At 38.6% G+C, this 27,507-nt stretch overlaps 1 protein-coding gene across 1 annotated transcript; it reads left to right on the top strand.

Annotated features, from left to right (window-relative positions):
- The first annotated feature begins 255 nt into the window (after window positions 1–255).
- LOC132893349 (immunoglobulin lambda-1 light chain-like) lies at window positions 256–23,896 on the top strand. Its single transcript, XM_060932394.1, has 6 exons — window positions 256–412; window positions 516–816; window positions 17,184–17,224; window positions 22,478–22,804; window positions 22,901–23,011; window positions 23,408–23,896. Exons 1-6 carry the CDS (start codon window positions 370–372, stop codon window positions 23,557–23,559), a joined length of 975 nt encoding a protein of 324 aa, XP_060788377.1. The 5' UTR covers window positions 256–369; the 3' UTR covers window positions 23,560–23,896.
- The last annotated feature ends 3,611 nt before the right edge of the window (window positions 23,897–27,507 follow it).

Here is a 27,507-nt window from a genome sequence, read left to right as displayed (position 1 = left end):
AGCCTACCTGTGGCAAACACAAAATTAATTTCTTTTACAAAAAACAAACAACCAAACAAACAAAAAGACAAAAATTTTTTTACAAATATTTAAGTTGTTGACACCTGAACACACTCATGGCTCAGTATTGTATACTATGTGCTTTGCAAAACACACACACACACCTGCCTCTAGTAGCCGAATGGAGTTCGAATTCATCTCATTTGTCAGTGATGATGAAATAGTGTTTGCTTTGTGTACTCGCCCTCCTGCAGGTTTAATGCCCACCCACTGCACCATACAGGAGCTGCTCACTGAAGCCCCGCATGTGCGCTTCCTTAAAGCCATTCTCACTGACAGACCCCTGGGAAGTCGTGTGTGTTGCCCAAGATGTCCAAAGTGACAGTTTCATGCTTTTTGCTGGTTCTAATCGGTGAGATCGCGCCCATTAACGCACTGATAAACTTTCCTCATGTATAATTTTGGTGATTTCTTCTGTGATGTTCGGAATATTAATGCGTGTTTCTGCTGCTCAGGTTGCATCAGTGCGCAGTTTGCGCCCCAGGTCCTGTGGGAGTTGGCTCGCAAGGGCAGGAGTAAGCGCCTCAGCTGCACCTTGGACACTTCAGACACGCCCGTTCACTGGTACAGAGCAGAACCCGGACAGGCCCTCAGGCGCATTCTGTACTTCGCACAGGGAGCTTCATCAGCCACCAAGGATTCGGGATTTGGCAGCAGATTTAATGGTGGTAAAAAGGGGAAAACCTTTTCCCTGACCATCACAGGAGTCACGGAGGGCGACGCGACCACTTATTACTGCGCGCATTGGAGCGGGGACACGGTTACACAGGAGCCGCTTCCACTGCGCAAAAACCCACAGCCGCCTTCCTTTGCACAAATGTCCCACAATCCTCACCAGAAATCATAATCACGTGACTGACAAATGACATAATCATCAAATAATAATAATGTGATTCACATACTACTACTACTACCATGGAAGGGTGGCACGGTGGTTAGCACTGTTGCCTCACAGCAAGAAGGTCCTGGGTTCGAGCCCAGCAGCCAGCAAAGGCCTTTCTGTGTGGAGTTCGCATGTTCTCCCTGTGTCTGCGTGGGTTTCCTCCAGGTGCGCGGTTTCCCCCACAATCCAAAGACATGCAGGTTAGGTTAACTAGTGTCTCTGTGTCAGCCCTGCGATAACCTGGCGACTTGTCCAGGGTGTACCCCGCCTCTCGCCCATAGTCAGCTGGGATAGGCTCCAGCTTGCCTGTGACCTTGTAGAATAGGATAAGCGGCTACAGATATTGGATGTATGGATGGATAATAATAATAAAAAATTATTAAAAAATTGAGCTAACCCAAACGTCGCTTCTGTGACAAGTTTGATGAAACAATCCGGCCGCTCAGTTCTCACACCCAATGAATACATAAATAGACAGGGTAGAATCAGACAATACCTTCACTGGAAAATATGCCAACATTATTGCCTTCCATCAGCTGACAAGTTGTATGAGCACAAATCCCCACCAGTCACAAAAAATGAGCAAGCTCATTTTCTTTTATGGGATTTTAGCATAAACACTGATAGAACCATACAAGGGGCTGGCACGGTGGTGTAGTGGTTAGCACTGTTGACTCACAGCAAGAAGGTCCTGGGTTCGAGCCCCGTGGCCGGCGAGGGCCTTTCTGTGCGGAGTTTGCATGTTTTCCCCGTGTCCGCGTGGGTTTCCTCTGGGTGCTCCAGTTTCCCCCACAGTCCAAAGACATGCAGGTTAGGTTAACTGGTGACTCTAAATTGACCGTAGGTGTGAATGTGAGTGTGAATGGTTGTCTGTGTCTATGTGTCAGCCCTGTGATGATCTGGCGACTTGTCCAGGGTGTACCCTGCCTTTTGCCCGTAGTCAGCTGGGATAGGCTCCAGCTTGCCTGCGACCCTGTAGAACAGGATAAAGCGGCTACAGATAATGAGATGAGATGAGATGAGATGAGATGAGAACAAGCAAATAGACCAGACATAGTAGTTAAGGATCAGAAAGGAAAAACTTGCCTGTTGATTGATATGACAGTACCTACAGACAGAAATGTTTCTGTGAAAGAATTTTAAAAAATAAAAGTATAAAGACCGACAGATTGAAAGAGAAAGAATGTGGCACCTTAAAACCACAGTTGTACTAGTAGTTGTCAGAGCTTTAGGTCTGGTCAAGAAAGATACTGAGAAGCAACTTGAAAAATCCCAGGGAAGCCAAAGATACAAGAAATCCCCCCCAAAAAAGTTTTAAATAGTACAGTTCATATCTTAAGGAAAGCTCTCTCACTTTGACAAGTTTTTCTATGCCTAAAGATAGAAGCATCAACTTTCCCACTGCCTCAGATCTCTGGTTACAGCCCGGCAGTGGGATTGTAACAAAAGCTGATAAAAGGATTTGAAAAGTGTAATAATAATAATAATAATAATAATAATAATTATTATTATAAAATATATATAATGATGTGATTCATAAATGAAATAATACAACCCTGATTCCAAAAAAGTTGGGACAAAGTACAAATTGTAAATAAAAACGGAATGCAATAATTTACAAATCTCAAAAACTGATATTGTATTCACAATAGAACATAGACAACATATCAAATGTCGAAAGTGAGACATTTTGAAATTTCATGCCAAATATTGGCTCATTTGAAATTTCATGACAGCAACACATCTCAAAAAAGTTGGGACAGGGGCAATAAGAGGCTGGAAAAGTTAAAGGTACAAAAAAGGAACAGCTGGAGGACCAAATTGCAACTCATTAGGTCAATTGGCAATAGGTCATTAACATGACTGGGTATAAAAAGAGCATCTTGGAGTGGCAGCGGCTCTCAGAAGTAAAGATGGGAAGAGGATCACCAATCCCCCTAATTCTGCGCCGACAAATAGTGGAGCAATATCAGAAAGGAGTTCGACAGTGTAAAATTGCAAAGAGTTTGAACATATCATCAGACAGATGGCAAACTCTCAATTATCCACTTCAATAGCAGAAGCATGTATGCAAATTTCAATCTCATCAAGGAATATCTATAACAGTTTTTGCATCTGTTCAGCATCATAGCAATATCTGAAACTTGGATACATAACGTCAAAGGCACGGACTTTGAGCTGGAGGGCTATGAATTCAACTACGTAAATAGACAAAACAAGAGTGGAGGGGGAGTGGCCATATTTGTGGATAGGGGCTTGAAATTCAATGTAATGGAAAGTATACCAACAGTAATTGACAACACACTGGAATGCATAACAGTTGAAATTTGCAGAGAGAAACATAAAAATGTAATTGTTAATTGTATATATAGAGCTCCAGATTCTAGTATTGAGGTCTTCAATAACGGGATAGAGGAAATGTTTTCAAAAGTGAGTCACAAAACAGTCTTCATATGCGGAGACTTCAATATTGACCTGCTCAATCCAAATAAACACAAAATGACAGACAATTTTATCAACACAATGTACAGTATGGCCTTATTCCCGAAAATGACTAGACCCAGCAGAATCACCTCACACGGAGCCACCCTCATAGACAATATATTCACTAACAGTTTTAATGACAATTTAGTAAGTGGACTATTGATAAATAATATCAGTGATCATTTACCAGTTTTCTCAGTTTATGAAACAAAATTTGGGAATAATAAACCAGAAAACACAAAACTTTTCAGACGACTTAGATCAGAGGAATCAATTAACACTTTTAGAAATGACTTGCTGGCACAAAATTGGGATGAAATATACTGACTAAAAGACATAAATAAAGCATATGAGGAATTCTTGAGGATATTTATATCATTATATAATAAAAATTGCCCAATTGTTCAATGCAGTAAAAAAATCAAACTTACAGTATGTCCATGGATTACAAGGGGTTTACAAAATGCCTGTAAAAAGAAAAAATACATTGTATAAAGAGTTCATAAAGCAGAAAACTAAAGAGGCAGATAGATATAAAAAATATAAAAATAAATTAACTAATATTATAAGGGCTGCTAAGAAAGAATATTATAAGAAATTATTAAACAATAACAGAAATAATATCAAAGTAATTTGGAGCACTTTGAACAGTATTATAAAAAATGGGTCAAGATATACGAATTATCCAAGGTACTTTCTTAATAATGACAAAGATGAATATAATATGGATGTGGTAGTTAATAGTTTCAACCATTACTTTGTAAACGTAGGACCGGTCTTCGCAGAACAAATCCCGGATCCAGGAACATCTGCTGAAAATCTGGGCAATTTGATAGATAATAATCCTTTTTCAATGTTCCTTACAGCAGTGGAAGAAAAAGAAATTGTTGATATTGTTGGGAAATGTATGAACAAAAAATCTACTGACTGTAATGACATTGACATGATCTCATCTCATCTCATTATCTCTAGCCGCTTTATCCTTCTACAGGGTCGCAGGCAAGCTGGAGCCTATCCCAGCTGACTACGGGCGAAAGGCGGGGTACACCCTGGACAAGTCGCCAGGTCATCACAGGGCTGACACATAGACACAGACAACCATTCACACTCACATTCACACCTACGGTCAATTTAGAGCCACCAGTTAACCTAACCTGCATGTCTTTGGACTGTGGGGGAAACCGGAGCACCCGGAGGAAACCCACGCGGACACGGGGAGAACATGCAAACTCCGCACAGAAAGGCCCTCGCCGACCCCGGGGCTCGAACCCAGGGCCTTCTTGCTGTGAGGCGACAGCGCTAACCACTACACCACCGTGCCGCCACATTGACATGATGATATTGAAAAATGTTATTGATGGAACATTCAAACCATTCACATATATATGCAATTTGTCATTTCTAACTGGTACATTTCCAAACAGAATGAAAACAGCAAAAGTCATTCCTCTGTACAAATCTGGGAGCAAACACCACTTCACAAACTACAGACCTGTCTCACTACTTCTGTAATTCTACAAAATCCTTGAAAAACTTTTCAATAACCGATTAGATAAATTTATTGACAAACATAAACTACTTAGTGACAGCCAATATGGATTTAGAGCATATAGATCAACATCACTGGCTTTAATAGAATTAGTTGAATAAATCACCAATTCCATAGAGCATAAAAAACATGCAGTTGGAATATTCATTGATTTAAAGAAAGCATTTGATACAATAAATCATGACATATTAATAAAAAAAACTGGAACGATATGGCATCAGGGGTATAGTTTTAAACTGGGTTAAAAGCTATTTAAGTATCAGGAGACAGTTTGTGAAGCTGGGAGATTGCTCTTCCTCATGTTTGGACATAACTTGTGGTGTTCCCCAGGGGTCAGTGTTAGGACCAAAGTTTTTTATACTATATATCAACAACATATGTAGTGTATCTAAAGTAATGAAGCTTGTCTTGTTTGCTGATGATACAAATATCCTCTTTTCTGGTGATAATTTAATGGAACTATTGCAGGAGATCACAACAGAAATAAGTAAATTAATAACATGGTTCAACAGTAACAAATTATCATTAAACTTGAACAAATCCAAAGTAATATTATTTTATTTTATTTTATTTTAACCAGGTTTGTCCCATTGAGATCACGATCTCTTTTACAAGGGAGACCTGGCCAAGAATGGCAGTACATGAAGTTCCATCACATCGTCACAACAAGCACAACAAAACATCATCACATCGCCACATCAACACAAACAAAAACATAATTACATCATCACATCAAAACAGACAAAACCTGAAATTCAAAATCAAAACTAGTAAATTTACAAGGTTTAGTCAGATATTTGCTCTCCAATAAAAATTTGCACTCCTGAAGCCTGGATGTAATGGAATTTATCATGGATTTGAATGCATTCAGAGATACCAGACTTTGAAGTTTGAGCTCTGCCTGCAGACTATTCCATGTACTTGGAGCAGAAAATCTAAAAGCTTTCTTTCCCATTTCTGTTCTCACCTTAGGAACAGTAAAATGAAACAAGTCCTGAGAGCGAAGACTGTAGGCCCTATTATTCAAGATTAAAAGTGATGATAAGTAAGATGGAGTCATCTCAAGAATAGCCTTGTAAATTAGCACATACCAATGGCCGAGCCTACGCACATATAAAGATGGCCAGTTTACTTTGCTGTATAAGACACAGTGATGAGTTAGAGCTCTACAGTTTGTAATAAACCTAAGAGCACCATGATACACACTGTCCAGTTTGTGGAGGCATTGAGCCTCCACAAACTGGATATTTGGTAACAACAAAACAAACACACAAATAAATATTCAAATAGATAGGGTTATTAAAGAAAGAGTTAAGGAAATCTAATTTCTTGGAACAACTACTGATGAAAAACTCAGCTGGAAACCACATATAAAAAACATACAATCCAAAGTATCAAGAAGTATAGCAATATTGAACAAAATCAAACAGTTTCTAGATCACAATTCACTCCGGATTCTTTACTGTTCCCTGGTTTCACCTTATTTAAGTTACTGTGCAGAAGTATGGGGCCATAATTACAAAAATACAATACATTCATTATTCATTCTCCAAAAAAGTGCAATAAGGATTATACACAAGGCTGGTTACCGGGATCATACAAATACATTATTCTTACAGTCAGAAATACTGAAATTTGCAGATCTGGTGGACTTTCAAATGGCACAAATATTATTCAATGCAAACAATAATCAACTCCCACATAATATTCAAAAACTGTTCACTGAAAGAGAAGGGAGTTATAATAATTTAAGGGGTTTATTTAAATGTAAAAATTATAGGGTGCGCACAACCAAGAAAAGTTTTTGTATTTCTGTTTGTGGGGTGAAGCGGTGGAACAGTTTAAATGAGGAGCTCAAGGGATGTCCAGACATGAAGCGGTTTAAAAAGATGTATAAAAATTTGATTTTCACAAGGTATAAGGATGAAGGGGATTAATCATAACTGGCTGTTTATTGTAAAAATTTTCTTTTTTTCTTTTTTGAGTCTTCATCTATTTGTTTTGTTTTTATTTTGTTCTCCATTGTGAGTGTGGCATTTGTAGTAAACTTGTGTTTAGACATATGGATATACACATATAATTAATTAATTATATGATATAGTCATAGAGAATTGATATCTGAACAGGTGAAGTAATAAGTAATATACAGTGTATGTATGTATGTGTGTATATATATGTATATATGTGTATATATATATATATATATATATATATATATATATATATATATATAAGGAAGCTCGATAATCAATTTATATTGACTAAAGTAGAGGGGTGGGATTAAATAAGTTTTTACTTCAGCCCACTCCTTTTCGGACATGTAAACTCAAAACTGCTTAGTGCATCCTTGTTTGTATTTTTGTCTTGTTTTCTTTTGTTTTAATTTTGATATATTATTATTACCTATATTATTTAAGGTTTATTTTCTAATTTAGTGGCTTTTTACGTGTTCTTGTTGCAAATGCTGTTTTGTTTTTCTTGTTATCTGCTTATTTATTCATTGTTTGTTTACATGTTTGAAATAAACTATCATCATCATCATCATCATCATCATGTGATTTCCAATACAGAAGCATGTCTGTATGTGATGCAGTGCCGTCTAAGGGCTCGAAGATCACGGGCACCCAATATGGTTTTCCAGCCTTGACCCTTACGCACAGAGATTCTTCCAGATTCTCTGAATCTTTTGATGATATTATGCACTCAGGAATATTTCCAGAGAACATTATCTGTGAACACGATTCACCGTGCCAGCCACCGTTGCCAGCTAAAACTCTATAGTTCAAAGAAGAAGCCGTATCTAAACATGATCCAGAAGCGCAGACGTCTTCTCTGGGCCAAGGCTCATTTAAAATGGACTGTGGCAAAGTGGAAAACTGTTCTGTTCTACAGGATCACAGGCAAGCTGGAGCCTATCCCAGCCGACTATGGGTGAGAGGCGTGGTACACCCTGGACAAGTCGCCAGATCATCTCAGGGCTGGCACAGAGACAAACAACCATTCGCACTCACATTCACACCTATGGTCAATTTGAGGCACCAATTAGCCTAACCTGCATGTCCGGAGCACCCGGAGGAAACCCACACCGACACGGGGAGAACATGCAAACTCCACACAGAAAGGCCCTCGCCAGCCACGGGGCTCGAACCTGGACCTTCTTGCTGTGAGGCGACAGCGCTAACCACTACACCACCATGCCGCTGGTTGTAAATTGTGACATAAAAATCGTAAACACATACGGGACCCGCTGACTGGCTGTTCACATACTAAAGCCAAGCAGAGATGTCCAGCGTCTGGTGCTGTTGTCCGAAGAAAACTACAGCTAAAAAAGTTCTACTACCAAATTACTTGGACAATCTTAGTCAGAAAGAAGTGAAGGATAGATATACACAGAAATTAGAGTTTATTAGCCGTTCTGATCTGTGCAAAATTCCTTGAAATGACTGGCGTGATGGTGCAGATTTGTGGCCTAGTGTTAGTGTTAGCTACATGTTGGAATATACAGTGGTGCTTGAAAGTTTGTGAACCCTTTAGAATTTTCTATATTTCTGTATAAATATGACCTAAAACATCATCAGATTTTCACACAAGTCCTAAAAGTAGATAAAGAGAACCCAGTTAAACAAATGAGACAAAAATATTATACTTGGTCATTTATTTATTGAGGAAAATGAGCCAATATTACATATCTGTGAGGGGCAAAAGTATGTGAACCTTTGCTTTCAGTATCTGGTGTGACCCCCTTGTGCAGCAATAACTGCAACTAAGCGTTTGCGGTAACTGTTGCTCAGTCCTGCACACCGGCTTGGAGGAATTTTAGCCCATTCGTCCGTACAGAACAGCTTCAACTCTGGGATGTTGGTGGGTTTCCTCACATGAACTGCTCGCTTCAGGTCCTTCCACAACATTTCGATTTGATTAAGGTCAGGACTTTGACTTGGCCATTCCAAAACATTAACTTTATTCTTCTTTAACCATTCTTTGGTAGAACGACTTGTGTGCTTAGGGTCGTTGTCTTGCTGCATGACCCACCTTCTCTTGAGATTCAGTTCATGGACAGATGTCCTGACATTTTCCTTTAGAATTCGCTGGTATAATTCAGAATTCATTGTTCCATCAATGATGGCAAGCCGTCCTGGCCCAGATGCAGCAAAACAGGCCCAAACCATGATACTACCACCACCATGTTTCACAGATGGGATAAGGTTCTTATGCTGGAATGCAGTGTTTTCCTTTCTCCAAACATAACACTTCTCATTTAAACCAAAAAGTTCTATTTTGGTCTCATCCATCCACAAAACATTTTTCCAATAGCCTTCTGGCTTGTCAACGTGATCTTTAGCAAACAGCAGACGAGCAGCAATGTTCTTTTTGGGGAGCAGTGGCTTTCTCCTTGCAACCCTGCCATGCACACCATTGTTGTTCAGTGTTCTCCTGATGGTGGACTCATGAACATTAACATTAGCCAATGTGAGAGAGGCCTTCAGTTGCTTAGAAGTTACCCTGGGGTCCTTTGTGACCTCACCGACTATTACACGCCTTGTTCTTGGAGTGATCTTTGTTGGTCTACCACTCCTAGGGAGGGTAACAATGGTCTTGAATTTCCTCCATTTGTACACAGTCTCTCTGACTGTGGATTGGTGGAGTCCAAACTCTTTAAAGATGCTCTTATAACCTTTTTCAGCCTGATGAGCATCAACAACACTTTTTTCTGAGGTCCTCAGAAATCTCCTTTGTTCATGCCATAATACACTTCCACAAACATGTGTTGTGAAGATCAGACTTTGATAGATCCCTGTTCTTTAAATAAAACAGGATGCCCACTCACTCCTCATTGTCATCCCATTGACTGAAAACACCTGACTTTAATTTCACCTTCAAATTAACTGCTAATCCTAGAGGTTCACATACTTTTGCCACTCACAGATATGTAACACTGGATGATTTTCCTCAATAAATAAATGACCAAGTATTCTATTTTTGTCTCATTTGTTTAACTGGGTTCTCTTTATCTACTTTTAGGACTTGTGTGAAAATCTGATGATGTTTTAGGTCATATTTATGCAGAAATATAGAAAATTCTAAAGGGTTCACAAACTTTCAAGCACCACTGTACCTTCTTTTTCCTGAAGAGTCCTGACATGGAAGAACAGTTTTAAAAAAACTACAGAAGTAAGAAAACCTTCTTTGTGTAAAGACTTTTTCTCGACATCAGCTTTTGGGAACGGAATGTTGTGAAAGCCAAAGCATTTACTCTCAAAGGGCTTTGGCTTGAAGTGTGGGCTAGAGCTTATTCCCACTCGTCCATGTCTCATCAACCCCAAGGACTTGTAGTTACACAGCTATCTGCACTCAATCATTTTTACAGTGATTCTTATTATTGTTAAAACAATATCTGAAGTGTTATTATTTGTACAGTAAAATAACAAAATATATCGCTCTAGACTTTCAAATAATATTGTAAGATTTTAATTTTATCTAACAGTGGACGGTACAATAATTACAAACACTAACAGAATCAGCACATTCCAGTTGTAGCTGTAGTCATATAGTAACTATAATCACCCTTGTAAGAATAATTTCAATAAACGGTTAATGTTCAGTTCCCTTTTCATTTATTCTCGATTCAAAGGCACAGTTGAGTCACACAGGTTGGTCAGTATGTAATGGGCAATAACAATTTTATCCCAAATAGTTTTTCCTGCCTGAGTCGATTTATTTCCATTTCACATGTGTACAGCCGTTGTAAAGTTCAGTGTGTTTGTGTAGAACTCTCTCGAATTGGAGATTCATTTCTATACTCTGGTTCCATGGTAACATTTTGCATAGGACTGGGTTCCTTTGATAACAGAAACAAAGCTCCAGCATTATTATTATTATTATTATTATTATTATTATACTCTTTCAAAACTCTACAGCTTAATACACCCTAAATTATTAATTCCTCTACTGCTAGAACTTTTCTTTCTGAATGTGTCTACATATTTTGGTGCTACGGTTTTGTGAATTTATGATAATTATGCTGCTTCACCTATATTAAAAAAAAAATCAACTGCATTCTGTCCTCTCCAAAATAAAATAAAGCTCTGGGCAAGTGGAATTGTTTCTTGGGCAAGTATGTTTTGGGTGTTGCTTGCCCATTGGGCAAGTAAGGCTGGGAGATTTTTTTCGAGGACTGATATAGGCTGATTTACTTTGGTTTACAGATGAGAGGAAATTATTCAACAGAGTATACCACCCCTCAATATCTACTCAATATATAACCACCCCAGACAATATAGTAATGATAGCAAGTTGTAACCAACTGGAACATCCTTGCCCCCCTCCCCCCCACTTTTTTCTAGACATGGAACTAACCTGTGTGTACTACTGTTTCCTTGGGTATAACTTTAAGCATGTTTTTCTTGAATCTTCTGACATTTTCTTGTAAATAATTTTCAATTTGTAGTGTAATTAGCAACTAATGTCTAGTGTAATTTGGCCTTTGAAGATCACAAAATTGTGCCTGGAAATAGCTGAGAAGCCATCTCCAGGCATCTAAAGCCCTTCAGCTTCTGGTTTCCACCTTACGGCCCCGGACCCCTGGCCATGTTGTTCTGGGCCTTTGGACATTTGGACAGGCTGAAATTTGGACAGGCAGACAACATTTCAGACTTGTCTGTCTGGTTACAGTCTGCTTAAAATTCCTTCTTTCCCACACGGAATTATTATATCATCTAAATAGGCAGCATCATATGCACTGCATGGGTAGAGGATTCTGTCCATGAGATGTTGAAATGCCACTGGGGCTCCAAACAACCCAAATAGAAGGGTGAGAAACTGTTGTAACCCAGATGGAGTGGAAAATGCCATTTATTCTTAGGATATTTGACTCAAGAGAATCTGCCAATTCCCCTTGGGTAAATCCAGTGTCAAATAAAAGGACCTGCAGATCTGCCCGGGTCCTAGTGGGCAAAGATAGTTCTATCTTTGTAGAGAGAGAGAAATAGAAAGAGAGAGAGAGAGAGAGAGAGAGAGAGAGAGAGAGAGAGAGTTAGTGAAGACATTAGAGTGAAAGGAGAAAGGGGTGAAGGAAAAGGTGAGGAACTCAGGTTCAGGGAACTGGTGTTGGGAATTGGCCCCTGTTTCCATGGTGGGGAGGAGCAGGGGAAGCACAAAAGAGAGAGAGAGAGAGAGAGAGAGAGAGAGAGCGGAAGAAGGGGTGGGAGGTTTGCCTGGCTCCCAAAATGCTGTTACATGGTCTTCCGCCAGTCAAATTGCCTCTTCCAGTGTCCAGTGACACCAGACAATGGCAGTGGACCCACTCTGTCATTCCGTCTGGCAGCTGAGTGATGAACTGCTCCAGCACCACTTGGCCGATGATGTCATCAGTGTTGTGCTCCTCTGCCAGCAGCCACCTTTGACAGGTGTCTCAAAGCTGTTGGACAAAGGCAAAAAGGCAACTGAGCTCACCAAATGTCAGTGATCAGAAGTGCTAACAGTGCTGTTCGGGGTGTGGCCGATACTTTGTAAGATAGCCTGCTTGAGGCCCAGCTACTCCAGTAGATTGGCAATGGGAAGATGTTAGGCCATGAGCTTGGCTTCCCCTGACAATAGCCACAATAGGCAGACCACCTACTATGAGACTGACTAGCTGCATATTTCCGTGACATGCTTGAAGAGCTTCATGAAGGCTTCTGAATTGTCCTGTGTACCCATCTTGGTGCATGTGATGTAGATCATGCCTGCAACAACCACTGAAGCTGCTGCTGGAATAGCTGTTTGCTGAACCAGGCTCCAGAGAACAGCCTGGAAGTGCTGCTCTTACTCCATGCACAGTGCTGTGAGAGCTTGGTGGATGTCTGACGAGGGTCTGAGCGATCTTGGCAAATGGCAATGACTCACATGCGCTTTTCAGTGATTTTATTAAACTCAGCAGACATACTCCTTCTACCACTCATGCTTGACCATGCCCAGCTAGCACAATCATGCCTACAGTAAAGATCAGAGATGGTGGCATCATGGTATAGGGCTCTTTCCCTTTTTGTGGTACCAGTGGAATCCAAATTATCAATGGGAAAATGAATGGAATCTTGTACTGGAAAATTCTTGAGAAGAATCTGTTGCCATCCACTAGGATGATGAGATGGGTGGACTTTCCAGAAAGACAGTGATCCAAAACATACTGCAATGGAGACTAACAATTGGTTCTATAGGAAGAAAAATAAAGGTGTTGGAATGACCCAGTTAATCACCACACCTACAGCACCCTCCACAATTATTGGCACCCCTCGTTAAGATATGCTCTTAGGCTTCTAATAAATTCATTTCTTAAAAATAATATAGGACAACAATGCAAAAAAAGAGAAAAATCCAACCTTTAATTCAAGTGCATTTATTGAGTGGGAAAAAAATCCCACATTAAGAAATAATTATTTTACATGAAATCATGTGCGCCACAATAATTGGCACCCCTGATGTTAATACGTTGTACAACCCCTTTTGCCAACAAGACAGCACATAATCTTCTCCTATAACATTTCACAAGATGGGAGAATACAGAGAGAGGGATCTTTGACCATTCCTCTTTGCGCAATCTCTCTAAATCGTCCAGAGTCCTGGGTCCTCTCCTATGCATTCTCCTCTTCAGCTCACCCCACAGGTTTTCAATTGGGTTGAGGTCCGGGGACTGAGATGGCCATGGGAGGAGCTTGATTTTGTGTCTGGTGAACCATTTTTGTGTAGATTTGGCCACATGTTTAGGGCCACTATCTTTCTGAAAGACCCAGTGATGGCCCATCTTCAGCTTTCGGGCAAAGGCCACCAGATTTTGATTTAAAATGTCCTGGTATTTCAAAGAGTTCATGATGCCATGCACCCTAACAAGGTTCCCGGGGCCTTTGGAAAAGAAACAGGCCCACAGCATCACCGATCCTCCCCCATTCTTCATAGTGGGCATGAGGTGCTTTTCCGCATACTCATCTTTTGTGTTACGCCAGACCCACTTAGAGTGTTTGTTGCCAAAAAGGTCTATCTTGGTCTCATCTGACCAAAGCACACAGTCCCAGTTGAAGTCCCAGTACTGCTTAGCAAACTCCAGACGTTTATGTTTATGCTTGTAAGTGAGAAAAGGCTTTTTCCCGTGCATGCCTCCCAAACAACTTGTTGGCATGTTGATAGTGCCTGATGGTTGTTATGGAGACTTTGTTACCCCAAGATACTACTCAATGATGCAGTTCTCTAACAGTGAGCTTTGGAGAACTTTTTACTTCTCTTACCATCCTCCTCAGTGTGTATGGTGGCAAGATAAACTTGCATCCTCGTCCAGGCTTGTTTGCCACTGTTCCAGTTGTTTTAAACTTCTTGATGATTCCTCTGACTGTAGATATGGGCAGATGTAGGTGAGTGGCTATTTTCTTGCAGCCATTGCCTGACTTATGAAGGTTGACACATATCTGCCTTACTTGAATGGTGTGTTCTCTTGTCTTTCCCATGTTGAAGAGTGGATAAGAGAAATAGGCCTCTATGTCACATCATATTTATACCCCAGGGAAACAGGATGTGATGAATTACTAATTAAAGGTTCCTAGATACTCTGATCAACTTTATAAACTACAGTAGAAATGGCAGAAATGCTTCAATTACATTAATTTTCTAGGAATTGTTATGGTGCCAATAATTGTGGAACAGGTGATTTTATGAAAAATAATTATTTCTTAGTCAGGGATTTTTTTTAATTCACTTGAGTTAAAGGTTACATTTTTCTGCAATTTTCAGTGTGAGATTATGCTTCTGCAATAAAAATTGAATTTATTTTAAGGCTTTTAACGCATCTTAATCAGGGGTGCCAATAATTGTGGAGGGCGCTGTAAATCCAATAGAAAATTTGGAGAATGAACTGAAGATCATATTCTGGTTTGGTTTTCCATTTTCTGCAAAATTATTAGAATAGATAGTCTTTTCACACCTCTCCCTATTCATTACATGGTACAGTGTTGTGTAAGCAGAGCCAGAGCGTGACACCACATTAGGTTTGTTGCTTTCCAATCTAGCATTAATGATGTTAGCTGCGCACGGTAGAAGCAGAATTGATGGTTAACCATCAGTAGAGTCACCATTCACCATTTCATTGAAGACTGTTTGTGCAGAAGAATGAGCCAAAATCCCACCTGAATACTGTGAGAGATTAGTTTCTTCATACAGGAAGTATATTGAAGGTGTCACTGCAAACAAAGACTTCTCCACCAAGCATTAAATACATTTCAGTGAGTGTGTTCAATATTTTTTCCCAGTGTCATTCCACTTTATTGCGCATAGCTTTTTTAATGGATTGGAATACTGCAATTTCTTTTCCTGTGTAATTTTATTGCATTAATACCAATGTCTGCTCAAAGGTTCATTTGAATAGCTACACTGGAAATATGTTCAAGAATAATAGTTGACGTGAATACTTATTTCCCCCACTGTATGTGCATTTAACACCCTCTCTTCTCTTGCTACACGCTCAGTTGTTTCATACTATACAGTGCTTTGCCATTATGATGTTCAGTATAACAACCATCAGCAGCAGCTCATGAACATGATTTTAGTGTCACGGCATAACCTCAAACAAAATGAAGTCAGGAGGTTGTCAGACATGACTTGTACGATGGTATTTAGTGAACTTTTAGTGTAAATCTGTAGTAGGCAGTTGGGTGTCAACAACATAGCCATTCAGCATAAAGTCTAACAGCTTGTTTTGTTTTTTAAACAATTTGTTTAACTGTATTCAATATAGCAGGTGAGTTTCTCATTGTCACTGTGTGTGAGATGAACACAGAAGGGCTAATATCATTAACCAGGTTTCAGCAAAATTTCCATCCTAAATCAATCTCCCAATCTCAAAAACTACAGAAAAGACCTGAAACTAGATTGGAAATACCATAAATCCCTTTTTCCCCTTTTCCAAGCTTTGCAGTATATGTTGCAGTAGAAATGGATCTTAGATCATAGACACACTATCTGCATTTACACTTTACTTTTGTTCGCGGAAATCTATTACATTCAGTTTCTCGTTATTTGCTCTAAAACAAGATCTTGGTGGGTTGTAGAGTATTTTAAACTATCCCAAATTGGTGTAAAAACCTGGCTAACCCTTACCCTAACCCTGTCATTAACTGTCCTGTACACTCCACTCCTCCACTGAAAATATTTATAAACTGATCATGTGTGATTTCTGTTAATATCCTTTATTAGTGCTTATGGAGTGAGAAGAAGAAGAAGCCTTTATTTGGTCACATGTACACTCAAGCACAACGAAATTCCTCCTCTGCATTTAACCCATCTGAAGCAATGAACGCACACATGCACACACAAGTGAGCAATGAGCACATACACATACCCAGAGCAGTGGGCAGCTATGCTACAGCACTCAGGGAGCAGTTGGGGGTTAGATGCCTTGCTCAAGGGCACTTCAGCCATGACACAAAGAGAAGAGTAAGTACTGTTCATGCATCACATTTTTCCTGCCAGTCCCAGGAATCAAACCAGTGACCCTTTGGGCCCAAGGCTGCTTCTCTAACCTTCAGGCCATGGTTGTGCCATAGTTACCATATTTGACTATTACTGTAGGTGCAATAATTACTCTATGGAAGCTAAGTTAGTACACTGCTGCACAACTGCAGCACATCAAGGGTGTGCAACAAACGTACTGAATTGTAAAGCCTTACATTTATAGATGCTCCAGGAAGGTCCAGGAAACTTCATTTGGAACCAATGATGTATCATCAGAGCAGACTAGCAGGCACGATGCTGGCCATCATACTGATGCTACAATATATTTACTACTGGATGGCAAAGAATAAAATTAGGGGTAAAAATACCATCAGATAAAAGTGGTGTTTATGAGTTTCTCAGTATATGTAATGTGCTTATAATTAATATAGATGTGATACATTAAGGCATCATTTCACAGTATGGCACCATCAAATGGTTGAAGCAAGACAGACTTATAGATGAAGGTATTGGGTTTGTTTACGCTCAGCCTTCTGACAAAACAACAAAACACTGACTCGAGTAAGGCATCTTTAAGGTCCATCAGAAATTCATATTGGTTTTGTTTTGATTTACAGTTCCAGGTCAATATGATAAATGCTCATGATGGGATAAGTTAAGCTAATCACACATCTATGAAAATATATATGTTCAGTGCTTGCTACTTTTTGTTCTTGCATGTCACATTGTGGGGAATGAGAAAATCTTCAGCTCAGGCATCAGACTGTATGTTAAAGGTAAGAAAAAAATCTAAAGATTGAATGGTTTTGCTAATGGTTATTGAATGGTTATTTGACTTGCAATATTAGTTAATTTTAAAAGTTTTTCTTATACTAAGCATGACTTGTGATGTTACTGTTAATTATTTATATCTGTACAAGCTAAATGATGATGAAATGTTAAAATCAATATTCTGTATCTACCTACTGACTAACAATGTAATAATAATCCATTTAATAGTAAAACTAAATATTTTTTCAGCTTTCTTATTTTCCTTTTACAAATTCATACTCACTGTCAAAAACTGCAATTCTTACCAGTAGTGCTGATCTGTACAAACAGGCATAAAAAAATCATATAATTATATAATTTTATTATTATGGTATCCATCGTACTGTAGTACAAAGTTAACAAACTCATACAATGGTAAAAGTAAGTAACCCCATTAACACTAATAATCTTAATAAGCACTTTTAAATTTACAAAACAAAACAAAAAAAAGCCCCTTAAACCCAAAACAAAAACCCACAGATAAGTATAAGGGTCAAGCCAAAATGCAATCATAATCTTCTGTATCTGGTTTTACATCTACATTTACAGCATTTGCATGAGCAACTTTCAGAAGTTCTTTATAGTCTTAATGAAAAGCATATCTTAATGCTAGTTTACTGCATCAGTGTTTAAGGATATCAGTCAAATAAAAATAAAATAAAATTCTGTTAGAAAGGAGTTAAGCAAGGCAAAGCAGGGCAAAACAAGGCAATTTTAATTGCATTATGATCAAAAAGAAAAGTATAAAAACAACCCACAGTTGATTTAAAATGGAATTCTGAATTATAAGTATATAAGTTAAACTGAAATAAATAAAATGAAATTAAAAGATAAATAAGATAAAAACAGAACAGAAATGTATTCCTTCATGCAAAGTTAGTATGGCAACAGAAATAGAATTCAATTAAAAAAAAAAATTATTCCTTGGTTAAATGCTTAGTAAAGAGGCCAAATTTAATTATCTGTATAATAGATAGACAGAGAGTCTTGATGGATGTCTTCCTTCTCTCTTGAAGGATGGCTGGTAAAATCAAGCCATGCCATTGTTGTTAATTAAAAATTTCATTTTTGTTACATTTTTAACAGACTCTATAAATGCTAAAGAGTTAAAAACATTTTATAGTATTTATGTATCTGATATGATATATATGATATTACACAATATTGACTAGGTGCTTTATGTAACCATACAGTGGAACTTGCTGTTAAATTAACTCTACCAGCATCAGAATGGGGAAATGTGAATTCAGTGGTTTAATTGTGGCATGGTTGTTGGTGCCAGACAAGCTGGTTTGAGTCTTTTAGAAACTGCTGATCTCCTCAGATATTTGCACACAGCTGTCTCTAGAGTCTACGGGCTGTTTCATGACCAGGATATACTTTTTGGGTCTACAATAGTCCAAAAATCAAACCACAAAGTTTTGTGTTTCTCTGCTGCCAAAAATTACCTTCTGAAATGGAAATGAACTGCACAGAATTTCAGAGCTACAGGTCGTATACTGGGTATGTTATTTGTGGTGAGAAGGCTGAATATAGTGTATTTCTAAAATTGACCCACTTTCTTATAGTCCACAAGAGAAAATGCAAAGTGCAAAGTGAAAAACTGTTGAAATGATTTTCAAGTACTGTGCAGTGATGTTTGTACATGGTGGTAACTATAATAACAACTGAAGTGGTGATGATCCGTGTGGTTTTTAACTTTTTAACAGTCACACATTTCAACGACGTGAAGCTCTGCTGCAAATGTGTCTCGTAGCTGTTTTAAGTCCTGTTTTTTCTTTTTTTTTAAAAAACTGTGCAACAACAGCATTCTGCTTCAAAAGAGACAAATATTTTCTTAAAACATCATTTACAACCTCATGGTGGTGTAGTGGTTAGCACGGTCGCCTCACAGCAAGAAGGTTTCAACGAGGTTTGAACCCAGCGGCAGGCAAGGGCCTTTCTGTGTGGAGTTTACATGTTCTCCCTGTGTCTGCGTGGGTTTCCTCTGGGTGCTCCGGTTTCCCCCACAATCCAAAAACATGCAGGTTAGGTTAATATGGGATGGCCTTGGGCTGAGGTGCCCTTGAGTGAGGCGCCTAACTCCCAACTGCTCCCTGGGCGCTGTTAGCATGGCTGCCCACTGCTCTGGGTATGTGTGCTCATTGAGCATGTGTGTGTTCACTGCTTCAGATGGTTTAAATGCAGAGAGGAAATTTCACAAGTGTGTGATGAATAAAGTTGTGCTTTCTTATCATATGGTGAGTGTTTTCCAGAGAGGACATTTTTGACAGACAAAGGATCCTGTCAGAGGCACTTAGTTTCCAAAAAATATATATCTTCCACTTAAATATCTTTCTATTGTGAATAAAAGTATACATCCCAAAGTAAAACCTAGTTAGTGCTAAAAATGCAATTTAACCAGTAAAATCTAAATGTAATAATTCAAGTAGAATTAAATGAATTGACCACAAGGTCAAAACTGAGCCCATTTGACTCTTACAAACATTTTAATATGAAATTATCAGAGACATTACTGTTGTAGGTAGGGCTGATGTGTCCCTGTAAAATAAGGTATAAGAAACTCCAGTGTGTGTATATATATATATATATATATATATATATATATATATATATATATATATATATATATACCAACCAACCGGACATAGTGGTGGTGGACAAAGAGCAGAAGAGGGTGGTGGTGATAGATGTGGCGATCCCAGCTGACGCCAACATCAGGAAGAAGGAACATGAGAAACTTGAGAAGTATCAAGGGTTGAAAGAGCAGCTGGAACGGATGTGGAAGGTCAAGGGTTGCGTGGTCCCCGTGGTAGTGGGGGCACTTGGGGCAGTAACCCCCAAACTGGGAGAGTGGCTCCAGCAAATCCCAGGAACAACATCTGAAGCCTCAGTCCAGAAGAGCGCAGCCCTAGGAACATCGAAGATACTGCGCAGAACCCTCAAACTCCCAGGCCTCTGGTAGAGGACCCGAGCTTGAGGATGACATGGATACCACCCCCCCGCCGGGGGTGAGAAGGAGATTTTATATATATATATATATATATATATATATATATATATATATATATATATATATATATATATACTGGAGCAAGTTGCAGGAATTACAGTGGATATAAAAAGTGTACACGCCTCGTTAAAATGATAGTTTTTTCTGATGTCTCATCTCATTATCTCCAGCCGCTTTATCCTGTTCTACAGGGTCGCAGGCAAGCTGGAGCTTATCCCAGCTGACTATGGGCGAAAGGTGGGGTACATCCTGGACAAAAAAAAATGAGACCACAATGAATAATTTAAAAACTTTTCCCACCTTTATTGTGACCTATAACCTGTACAATTCAATTGAAAAACAAACAAATCTGTTAGGGGGAAAAACATAAAAAATAAAAAACATACAATAAGCTGGTTACATAAGTGTGCACACCCTTAAACTAATACTTTGTTGAAGCACCTTTTGATTTAATTACAGCATTCAGTCTTTTTGGGGTCAGAGTCTATCAGCCTGCCACATCTGGACTTGGCAATATTTGCCCACTCTTCCTTGTAAAAGTGCTCCAGACCCTCTTCAGGTCACCCCACAGATTTTCAACTGGATTTAGGTCTGGGCTCTGGGTGGGCCATTCCAAAACTTTTCATTTTCTTCTGGTGAAGCCATTCTTTTGTTGATTTTGATGTGTGCTTGGGGTCATTGTTGTGCTGAAAGATAAAATTCCTCTTCATCTTCACCTTTTAGCAGACACCTGAAGGTTTTGGGCCAAAATTGACTGGTATTTAGAACTGTTCATAATTCCCTCCACCTTGACTAAAGCTCCTGTTCCAGCTGAAGAAAAACAACTCCAAAACATGATGCTGCCACCACCATGCTTCACCGTGGGTATGGTGTTCTTTTGGTGATGCGCAGTGTTGTTTTTGCACCAAACATACCTTTTGAAATTGTGGCCAAAAAGTTCAACCTTGGTTTCATCAGACCACAACACATTTTCCCACATGCTTTTGGGAGAGTTGATGTTTTTTTTTTTTGCAAAATTTATCAGGGCCTGGATGTTTTTCTTTGAGCCTACCTCATAGTCCAGACATATGGAGAATATGGGAGATTGTTGTCACATGTAGTACACAACCAGTACTTGCCAGAAGTTCCTGCAGCTCCTTCAGTGTTGCTGCAGGCCTCTTGGCAGCCTCCCTGACCAGTTTTCGTCTTGTCTTTTCATCAACTTTGGAGGGACGTCCGGTTCTCATTAATGTCACTGTTGTCCCATATTTTCTCCACTTCTTGATGATTGTCTTCACTGTGCTCCATGGTGTATCTAATGCTGTGGAAATTTTTTTGTACCCTTCTCCTGACTGATACCTTTCAACAATGAGATCCCTCTGATGCTTTGTAAGCTCTCTGTGAACCCTGGCTTTTACTGGAGGATGCAACTGAGTAAATGTCTGAACTTTACTTGGGGTTAATAAGAGTCATTTTAATTGATGGTAGGTGTGAACCCAAAAAGACTGAATGCTGTAATTAAATCAAAAGGTGCTTCAACAAAGTATTACTTTAAGGGTGTGCACACTTATGCAACCAGCTTATTGTACGTTTTTATTTTTTATGTTTTCCCCCTTAACAGATTTGTTGGTTTTTCAATTGAATTGTACAGGTTATAGGTCACATTAAAGGTGGGAAAAGTTTTGAAATTATTTATCATGGTTTCATTTTTTTTAACATCAGAAAAACCTATCATTTTAACGGGGTGTGTACACTTTTTATATCCACTGTATTTGGTGTTATTCAAAAAGACAACCATGATTGTGAAACAGTCCCTACACAGAATTCTACACAGAGCATCCAGTGAGTGACAGTTCTGTGGGTGGAAACTCCTTGTTGACTAAAGATGTCAGCGGTTAGAAGAGGAAGGCCAGAACCTATCCATCTGCCAACAAAAAACTTTTTTTTAACCAATTGCTTAAATGGCTGACAAAGGACTTTTGTCTGAAACATTCCTTTTCTGTTCTGTTACATACACATATATGGATTGCCTATGGTATATTTCCCCTAGGTGTGAATGAGTGTATAAACGTGTGTGAATGGTGCATGTAACTGGGGTGAATTCTTTGTCCTTGTACCCAGATTGATAGGCTCTGGATTGACCAAGAATACAAGTTGTTATACTGCATACATGTTGGTATCACACGTTGATTGTTCAGTAATTATATTGTGTCCTATAAACTAACAGATGATAGCCCGAAGATTCCCAAAGTGTCTGTGTACCCAGTGTCCAAACCACAGTTGAATGGAAAGCGTGTGTTACTGTGCCAGGCAAGAGATATGTTTCCAGACCTAGTGAGATTCACATGGCAAGCAGAAGATCAGAGTGGAAAAAAAGTAGAGCTGAAAGATGCTGAGCAGTTGGAGCAGAAAGACGAGGATCAGGAGGTCAAAATAACCAGCATGCTCATTGTAGACCAACAGAAAGTGAAGACCAATAAATTCACCTGCTCTGTTCAGCACAACACCAACGATAAGGAACAGCGAGTTGACATTCCAATATTCCAACAACAAGGCAATGATCAGCTCTTATTTCATTAAAAGCTTTTGTTACCAGATTAGTCCAGTTTATATGTATATAAATGCTTCTATAATCTTTGGTACTCCTTAGATGATCCTCATTCTGTCCCTGTTCAAACCTGTCCACCACCCCCTAAAAAAGAACAAGAAGTAAACAATGGAAAAGAGGAGGAGGAGGAAGAGGATGAAAAACCTTTATATGGTAAAAAAAGAAATCTGTCATATTTTTAATGGTTTCTGTGTCAGATATTGTTTCACTTAAAGGGTTCTCTGGAAATCCATCAGCTCTAGCCTTCCAAGATAGGCTTCTGTCTTTTCTAAAAACAAAAACTCTCTGTTATAGTGTTTGACATGCAGTAGAACCTTGAAGGGTTCCACCAGAGGAACAACAAATAGAAGAAGGCTTTAGGTTGCTTGTTGGAAACTGTTTAAAACATATTTCATATACAGTGTATATGGATGGGATAAGAATAAAATCAATATTAATACAGCATCAAACAAAATGTTTTCTATTTCCATTGTATGATACTACAATGATTGGAGTAAAATTTACATGCATTTCAAATGGATGCATTAATCGTTTGTGTCTCTTGTGCAGATGTGTTTGAGCTGAGACGCAGTCTGCATCTGTTCAGCATGACGTATGTGATACTGCTGGTGAAAAACATACTGTTTTTCTGCACCATCTCTGTCTTACTGTACAAAAGAAATTCTGCAAACAAGGAGATGCTCAGAAGCAAGGCTTGCTGATTAGTCCATCAGCTAAACAGCACGACACACCACACCAGGAGTTTTCTACACAATACACATTTACCACATCTATTTTCTTATTTACATTACAACATATTTGTCTTAACTCTGATTACTCTTACTATATTACTATTTTTTAAAAAACTGACTAATTACTATTTCCTCATAACGGGTAATACTTTCAATATTAAGTCTTCAGACAAACCGATTTTTTTGTTCTTTTTAGATTAGTGATGAGTAAATAATAGTTGTGCTAAGGATGGAGTTTAATGTTCCTACTCTACTGTACATAGATGCATTGCCAAGATGTTCTTCAATAAATTACTCAGAAAAATTACCTTAAGGGTTTCTTTTTGTTTTTCAAAAACACAAAGTAGGCCCTATAATTCAATATAAATTATTTCCCCCCACATTAATCCAAATCTGCAACACTGTTCGTACTATATACTATATTTCATTGCACATTTTAAGCCAAACAGCATTTGCTTAGCTACAGTATTCTATTGCATTTTTATGAAGTTTATTACTTTCATTAGAATGGAAACTGCTGTGGGAGGAAAATGTGGTTGGAGTGGGGTTTTCGTTTTGTTTTGTTTTGACATATACGGTAGCTGAATGTGTTTACTGGAAATAAAAAGCATGCAGCAGCTTCACCACAATGTGCTGAGCTGATAAACTATTAGCTGTACAGGAAGTATCTGTGTGATTCTCGGAATGCTTATTTGTACACCTTTATTTCTTCAAGTGTTCTTTGTAAAGTTCTTATTTTATTAACATGGTTTTAACTTGGAAACAATTTGTTGTACAGTTCGACATACAACCATTAAAGGTTTCCCCAAATTAAAGAATCGGTTTTAGCCACAAAGCTCAAAGTCATCAAATTGTGTGTCGAGTCTATCTTGCTCTATGGATCCAAACGTGGACATTAACCAAAACCCTGAGTAAAAAGCTTGACAGAAACTACACTCGCCTCCTTCGTGCTGCCCTGAATGTTTATTGGAAGAGCCACACCACCAACAAACAACTCTGTGGTGGCCTACCACAGATCTCATTGGTCATTCGTAACCACTGTTTGACCCTTGCTGGCCATGTGATGCACCATGATGAACTGGCTGCCAAGGTCCTTCTATGGCAACCAGATAACAAACGAAGATGTGGTCAATCATTACTGACCCTTAAGAAACTGATCAAGGAAAACGTTGGCCTACAAAATGAAGATCTCCTGTTTGCCATGCTTGACCAAACTATCTGGAAAGACTTCATAATGTCACCAACAGGTCTTGGATGACACGGTATATTCAAAGTTTCATTCAATATATTCAAAGTTTCATTCAATATATTCGGGGATTCATTCAATATATTCAAAGTTTCATTCCATATATTCAGAGTTTCATTCCATATATTCAGAGTTTCATTCAATATATTCGGGGATTCATTCCATATATTCAGAGTTTCATTCAATATATTCAAAGTTTCATTCAATATATTCGGGGATTCATTCCATATATTCAATGTTTCATTCAATATATTCAAAGATTAATTTCCTGAACGGCATATATATATATATATATATATATATATATATATATATATATATATATATATATATATATATATATATATATATATATATATATATATAATGTATACTGGGGAAATATACTGTGATATAGATACTATATACACAACATATTTTGAAAAAAGTGTAAATGAAAACTTCTAAATGAAAAAGGGTAGCACTGAGATTTTGGGCTGTTGGGGAAAGACTAAGACCACACTGTAGAAAGTAGTGACAGCAAATGAAAACCATGCTTTGTGTTCCCCTTGAACACTCTGAAGAACAAGTTAATGTTAGCATGGCATTTTAACACAACAAGATTTATTGTATTTGATAGAGTTGAGATCATCCCTCCCACAGATACTCATACATCCAACTTAATTAAACCAAGAAATGCTAAATTAAAGTTGTGAAACTGTAATGTGTGCAGGTGATAAAAGCTATTTTTTAATCATACTTTTTATTTTAACTATTTTAATTTGTCAGATTCATAAAATTATATTTTGATTAATTCAATGTTCATTGTTGTTTAATATATTTTTTTCACATTTCACAAAATCATATTTATTTTCAGATCCTACATTTATTATTATATTTATTATCACAGTATGTCAGTCTGAATAAGTCTTTTACACTGTTAAATTGAATGTTCAAATGTGCAAAGTTTCCTTTATTAGGGCTTAATGATAGTTCAACAGTGAGGATGCACCTGGACTCCCATAGTGGCATTTTCACAAAAACTTCTTCTTTGTGGTTCAGCAGTTAGATTATGTTTGATTATATAGCTAATTGCAAAGAAAATAACTTTGGTTATATTCAAATACTTTAGTAAAAACAAACAAACAAAAAACCCTCCACACACCTTAGTGAAACTACATAACATTAGGTTAGATTATTGCACTTATTGATATGCTTCTTCGTATTATTATTATTATTTATCTCATCTCATTATCTCTAGCCGCTTTATCCTGTTCTACAGGGTCACAGGCAAGCTGGAGCCTATCCCAGCTGACTACGGGCGAAAGGCGGGGTACACCCTGGACAAGTCGCCAGGTCATCACAGGGCTGACACATAGACACAGACAACCATTCACACTCACATTCACACCTACGCTCAATTTAGAGTCACCAGTTAACCTAACCTGCATGTCTTTGGACTGTGGGGGAAACCGGAGCACCCAGAGGAAACCCACATGGACACGGGGAGAACATGCAAACTCCACACACAAAGGCCCTTGCCGGCCACGGGGCTCGAACCCGGACCTTCTTGCTGTGAGGCGACGGCGCTAACCACTACACCACTATGCCGCCCATTATTATTATTATTACTATTCAAGATTTCATTCAATGATTTAAACTCAGTTAAATTATATAATGGCAATCAAAGACTATAATAATCATCAGTGTAGGTTGCATTAATTGTTCAATTGAAGAACTATTTTTTTTTTATAATACTGTTTTGTTGGTTTCCCATTTGGTAATTACTTACTACTGTCTAACATTTTATTAACATTTAACTTGATACAAAGTACTATTCTCTTGCCAACATTTACTATGTTGATACCATGTTGAGTTTAATGTATAATTTCGTAAAGATAATTTTAATGGAATAAATAGTGAGTATAAATACGAGTTGTATTTTGAAAAGAAAAATAACACAAAAAACCAAATATATTGCACCATAACATCATTGAGCCAGGGAAAAACACTCTGAAACCAGATGTTTTGTTCTCTACACTGTATGCATTTTGGTTAACTAGAGTCTATTACTGTCAGCTTTGGTGGCGCATTTAGGCCCTGTCCACACGGCAACGGATTCAGGTGACTCCGATACAATTGCTTATCGTTTAGGCCTGGCGTCCACATGGCACCGGCGTTTTGGGTGCCCAAAACGCAATCTTTTTGAGAACGGGTTCCAGAGTGGAAAGATCTGGCAATGTTGCCGTTGTGAAGTCGTCTGGATGAGTAGAATGGATTTGTTTACGATGATGTCACAACCACATGGCTGTGAGTGCTTCACGCCGGGTAGAAGTGTAACGAATATCACCAGGATATCACCAGGAAAAAGCCTTACAGAGCACTAGTGAGAGTGAAACATGAGCTTGGATATTATTATTATTATGTTCAGGGGCAGCACGGTGGTGTAGTGGTTAGCGCTGTCGCCTCACAGCAAGAAGGTCCTGGGTTCGAGCCCCGGGGCCGGCGAGGGCCTTTCTGTGCGGAGTTTGCATGTTCTCCCCGTGTCCGCGTGGGTTTCCTCTGGGTGCTCCGGTTTCCCCCACAGTCCAAAGACATGCAGGTTAGGTTAACTGGTGACTCTAAATTGACCATAGGTGTGAGTGTGAATGGTTGTCTATGTGTTAGCCCTGTGATGACCTGGCGACTTGTCC

This window comes from Neoarius graeffei, chromosome 1 (genome assembly GCF_027579695.1).
Source record: "Neoarius graeffei isolate fNeoGra1 chromosome 1, fNeoGra1.pri, whole genome shotgun sequence".
Taxonomy (NCBI): domain Eukaryota; kingdom Metazoa; phylum Chordata; class Actinopteri; order Siluriformes; family Ariidae; genus Neoarius; species Neoarius graeffei.
Note: the sequence above shows the minus strand (reverse complement) of the source record. Positions and strands in the feature narration are given on the sequence as shown.

Excerpts from the sequence above, each read along its gene's own strand:
- LOC132893349 (XM_060932394.1), top strand. The coding sequence starts at position 370 with ATGTCCAAAGTGACAGTTTCATGCTTTTTGCTGGTTCTAATCG. Across the intron at positions 17,225-22,477 it reads CATCAGACTGTATGTTAAAG|ATGATAGCCCGAAGATTCCC; the intron begins GTAAGAAAAAAA and ends ATAAACTAACAG. Across the intron at positions 22,805-22,900 it reads TCCAATATTCCAACAACAAG|ATGATCCTCATTCTGTCCCT; the intron begins GCAATGATCAGC and ends GGTACTCCTTAG.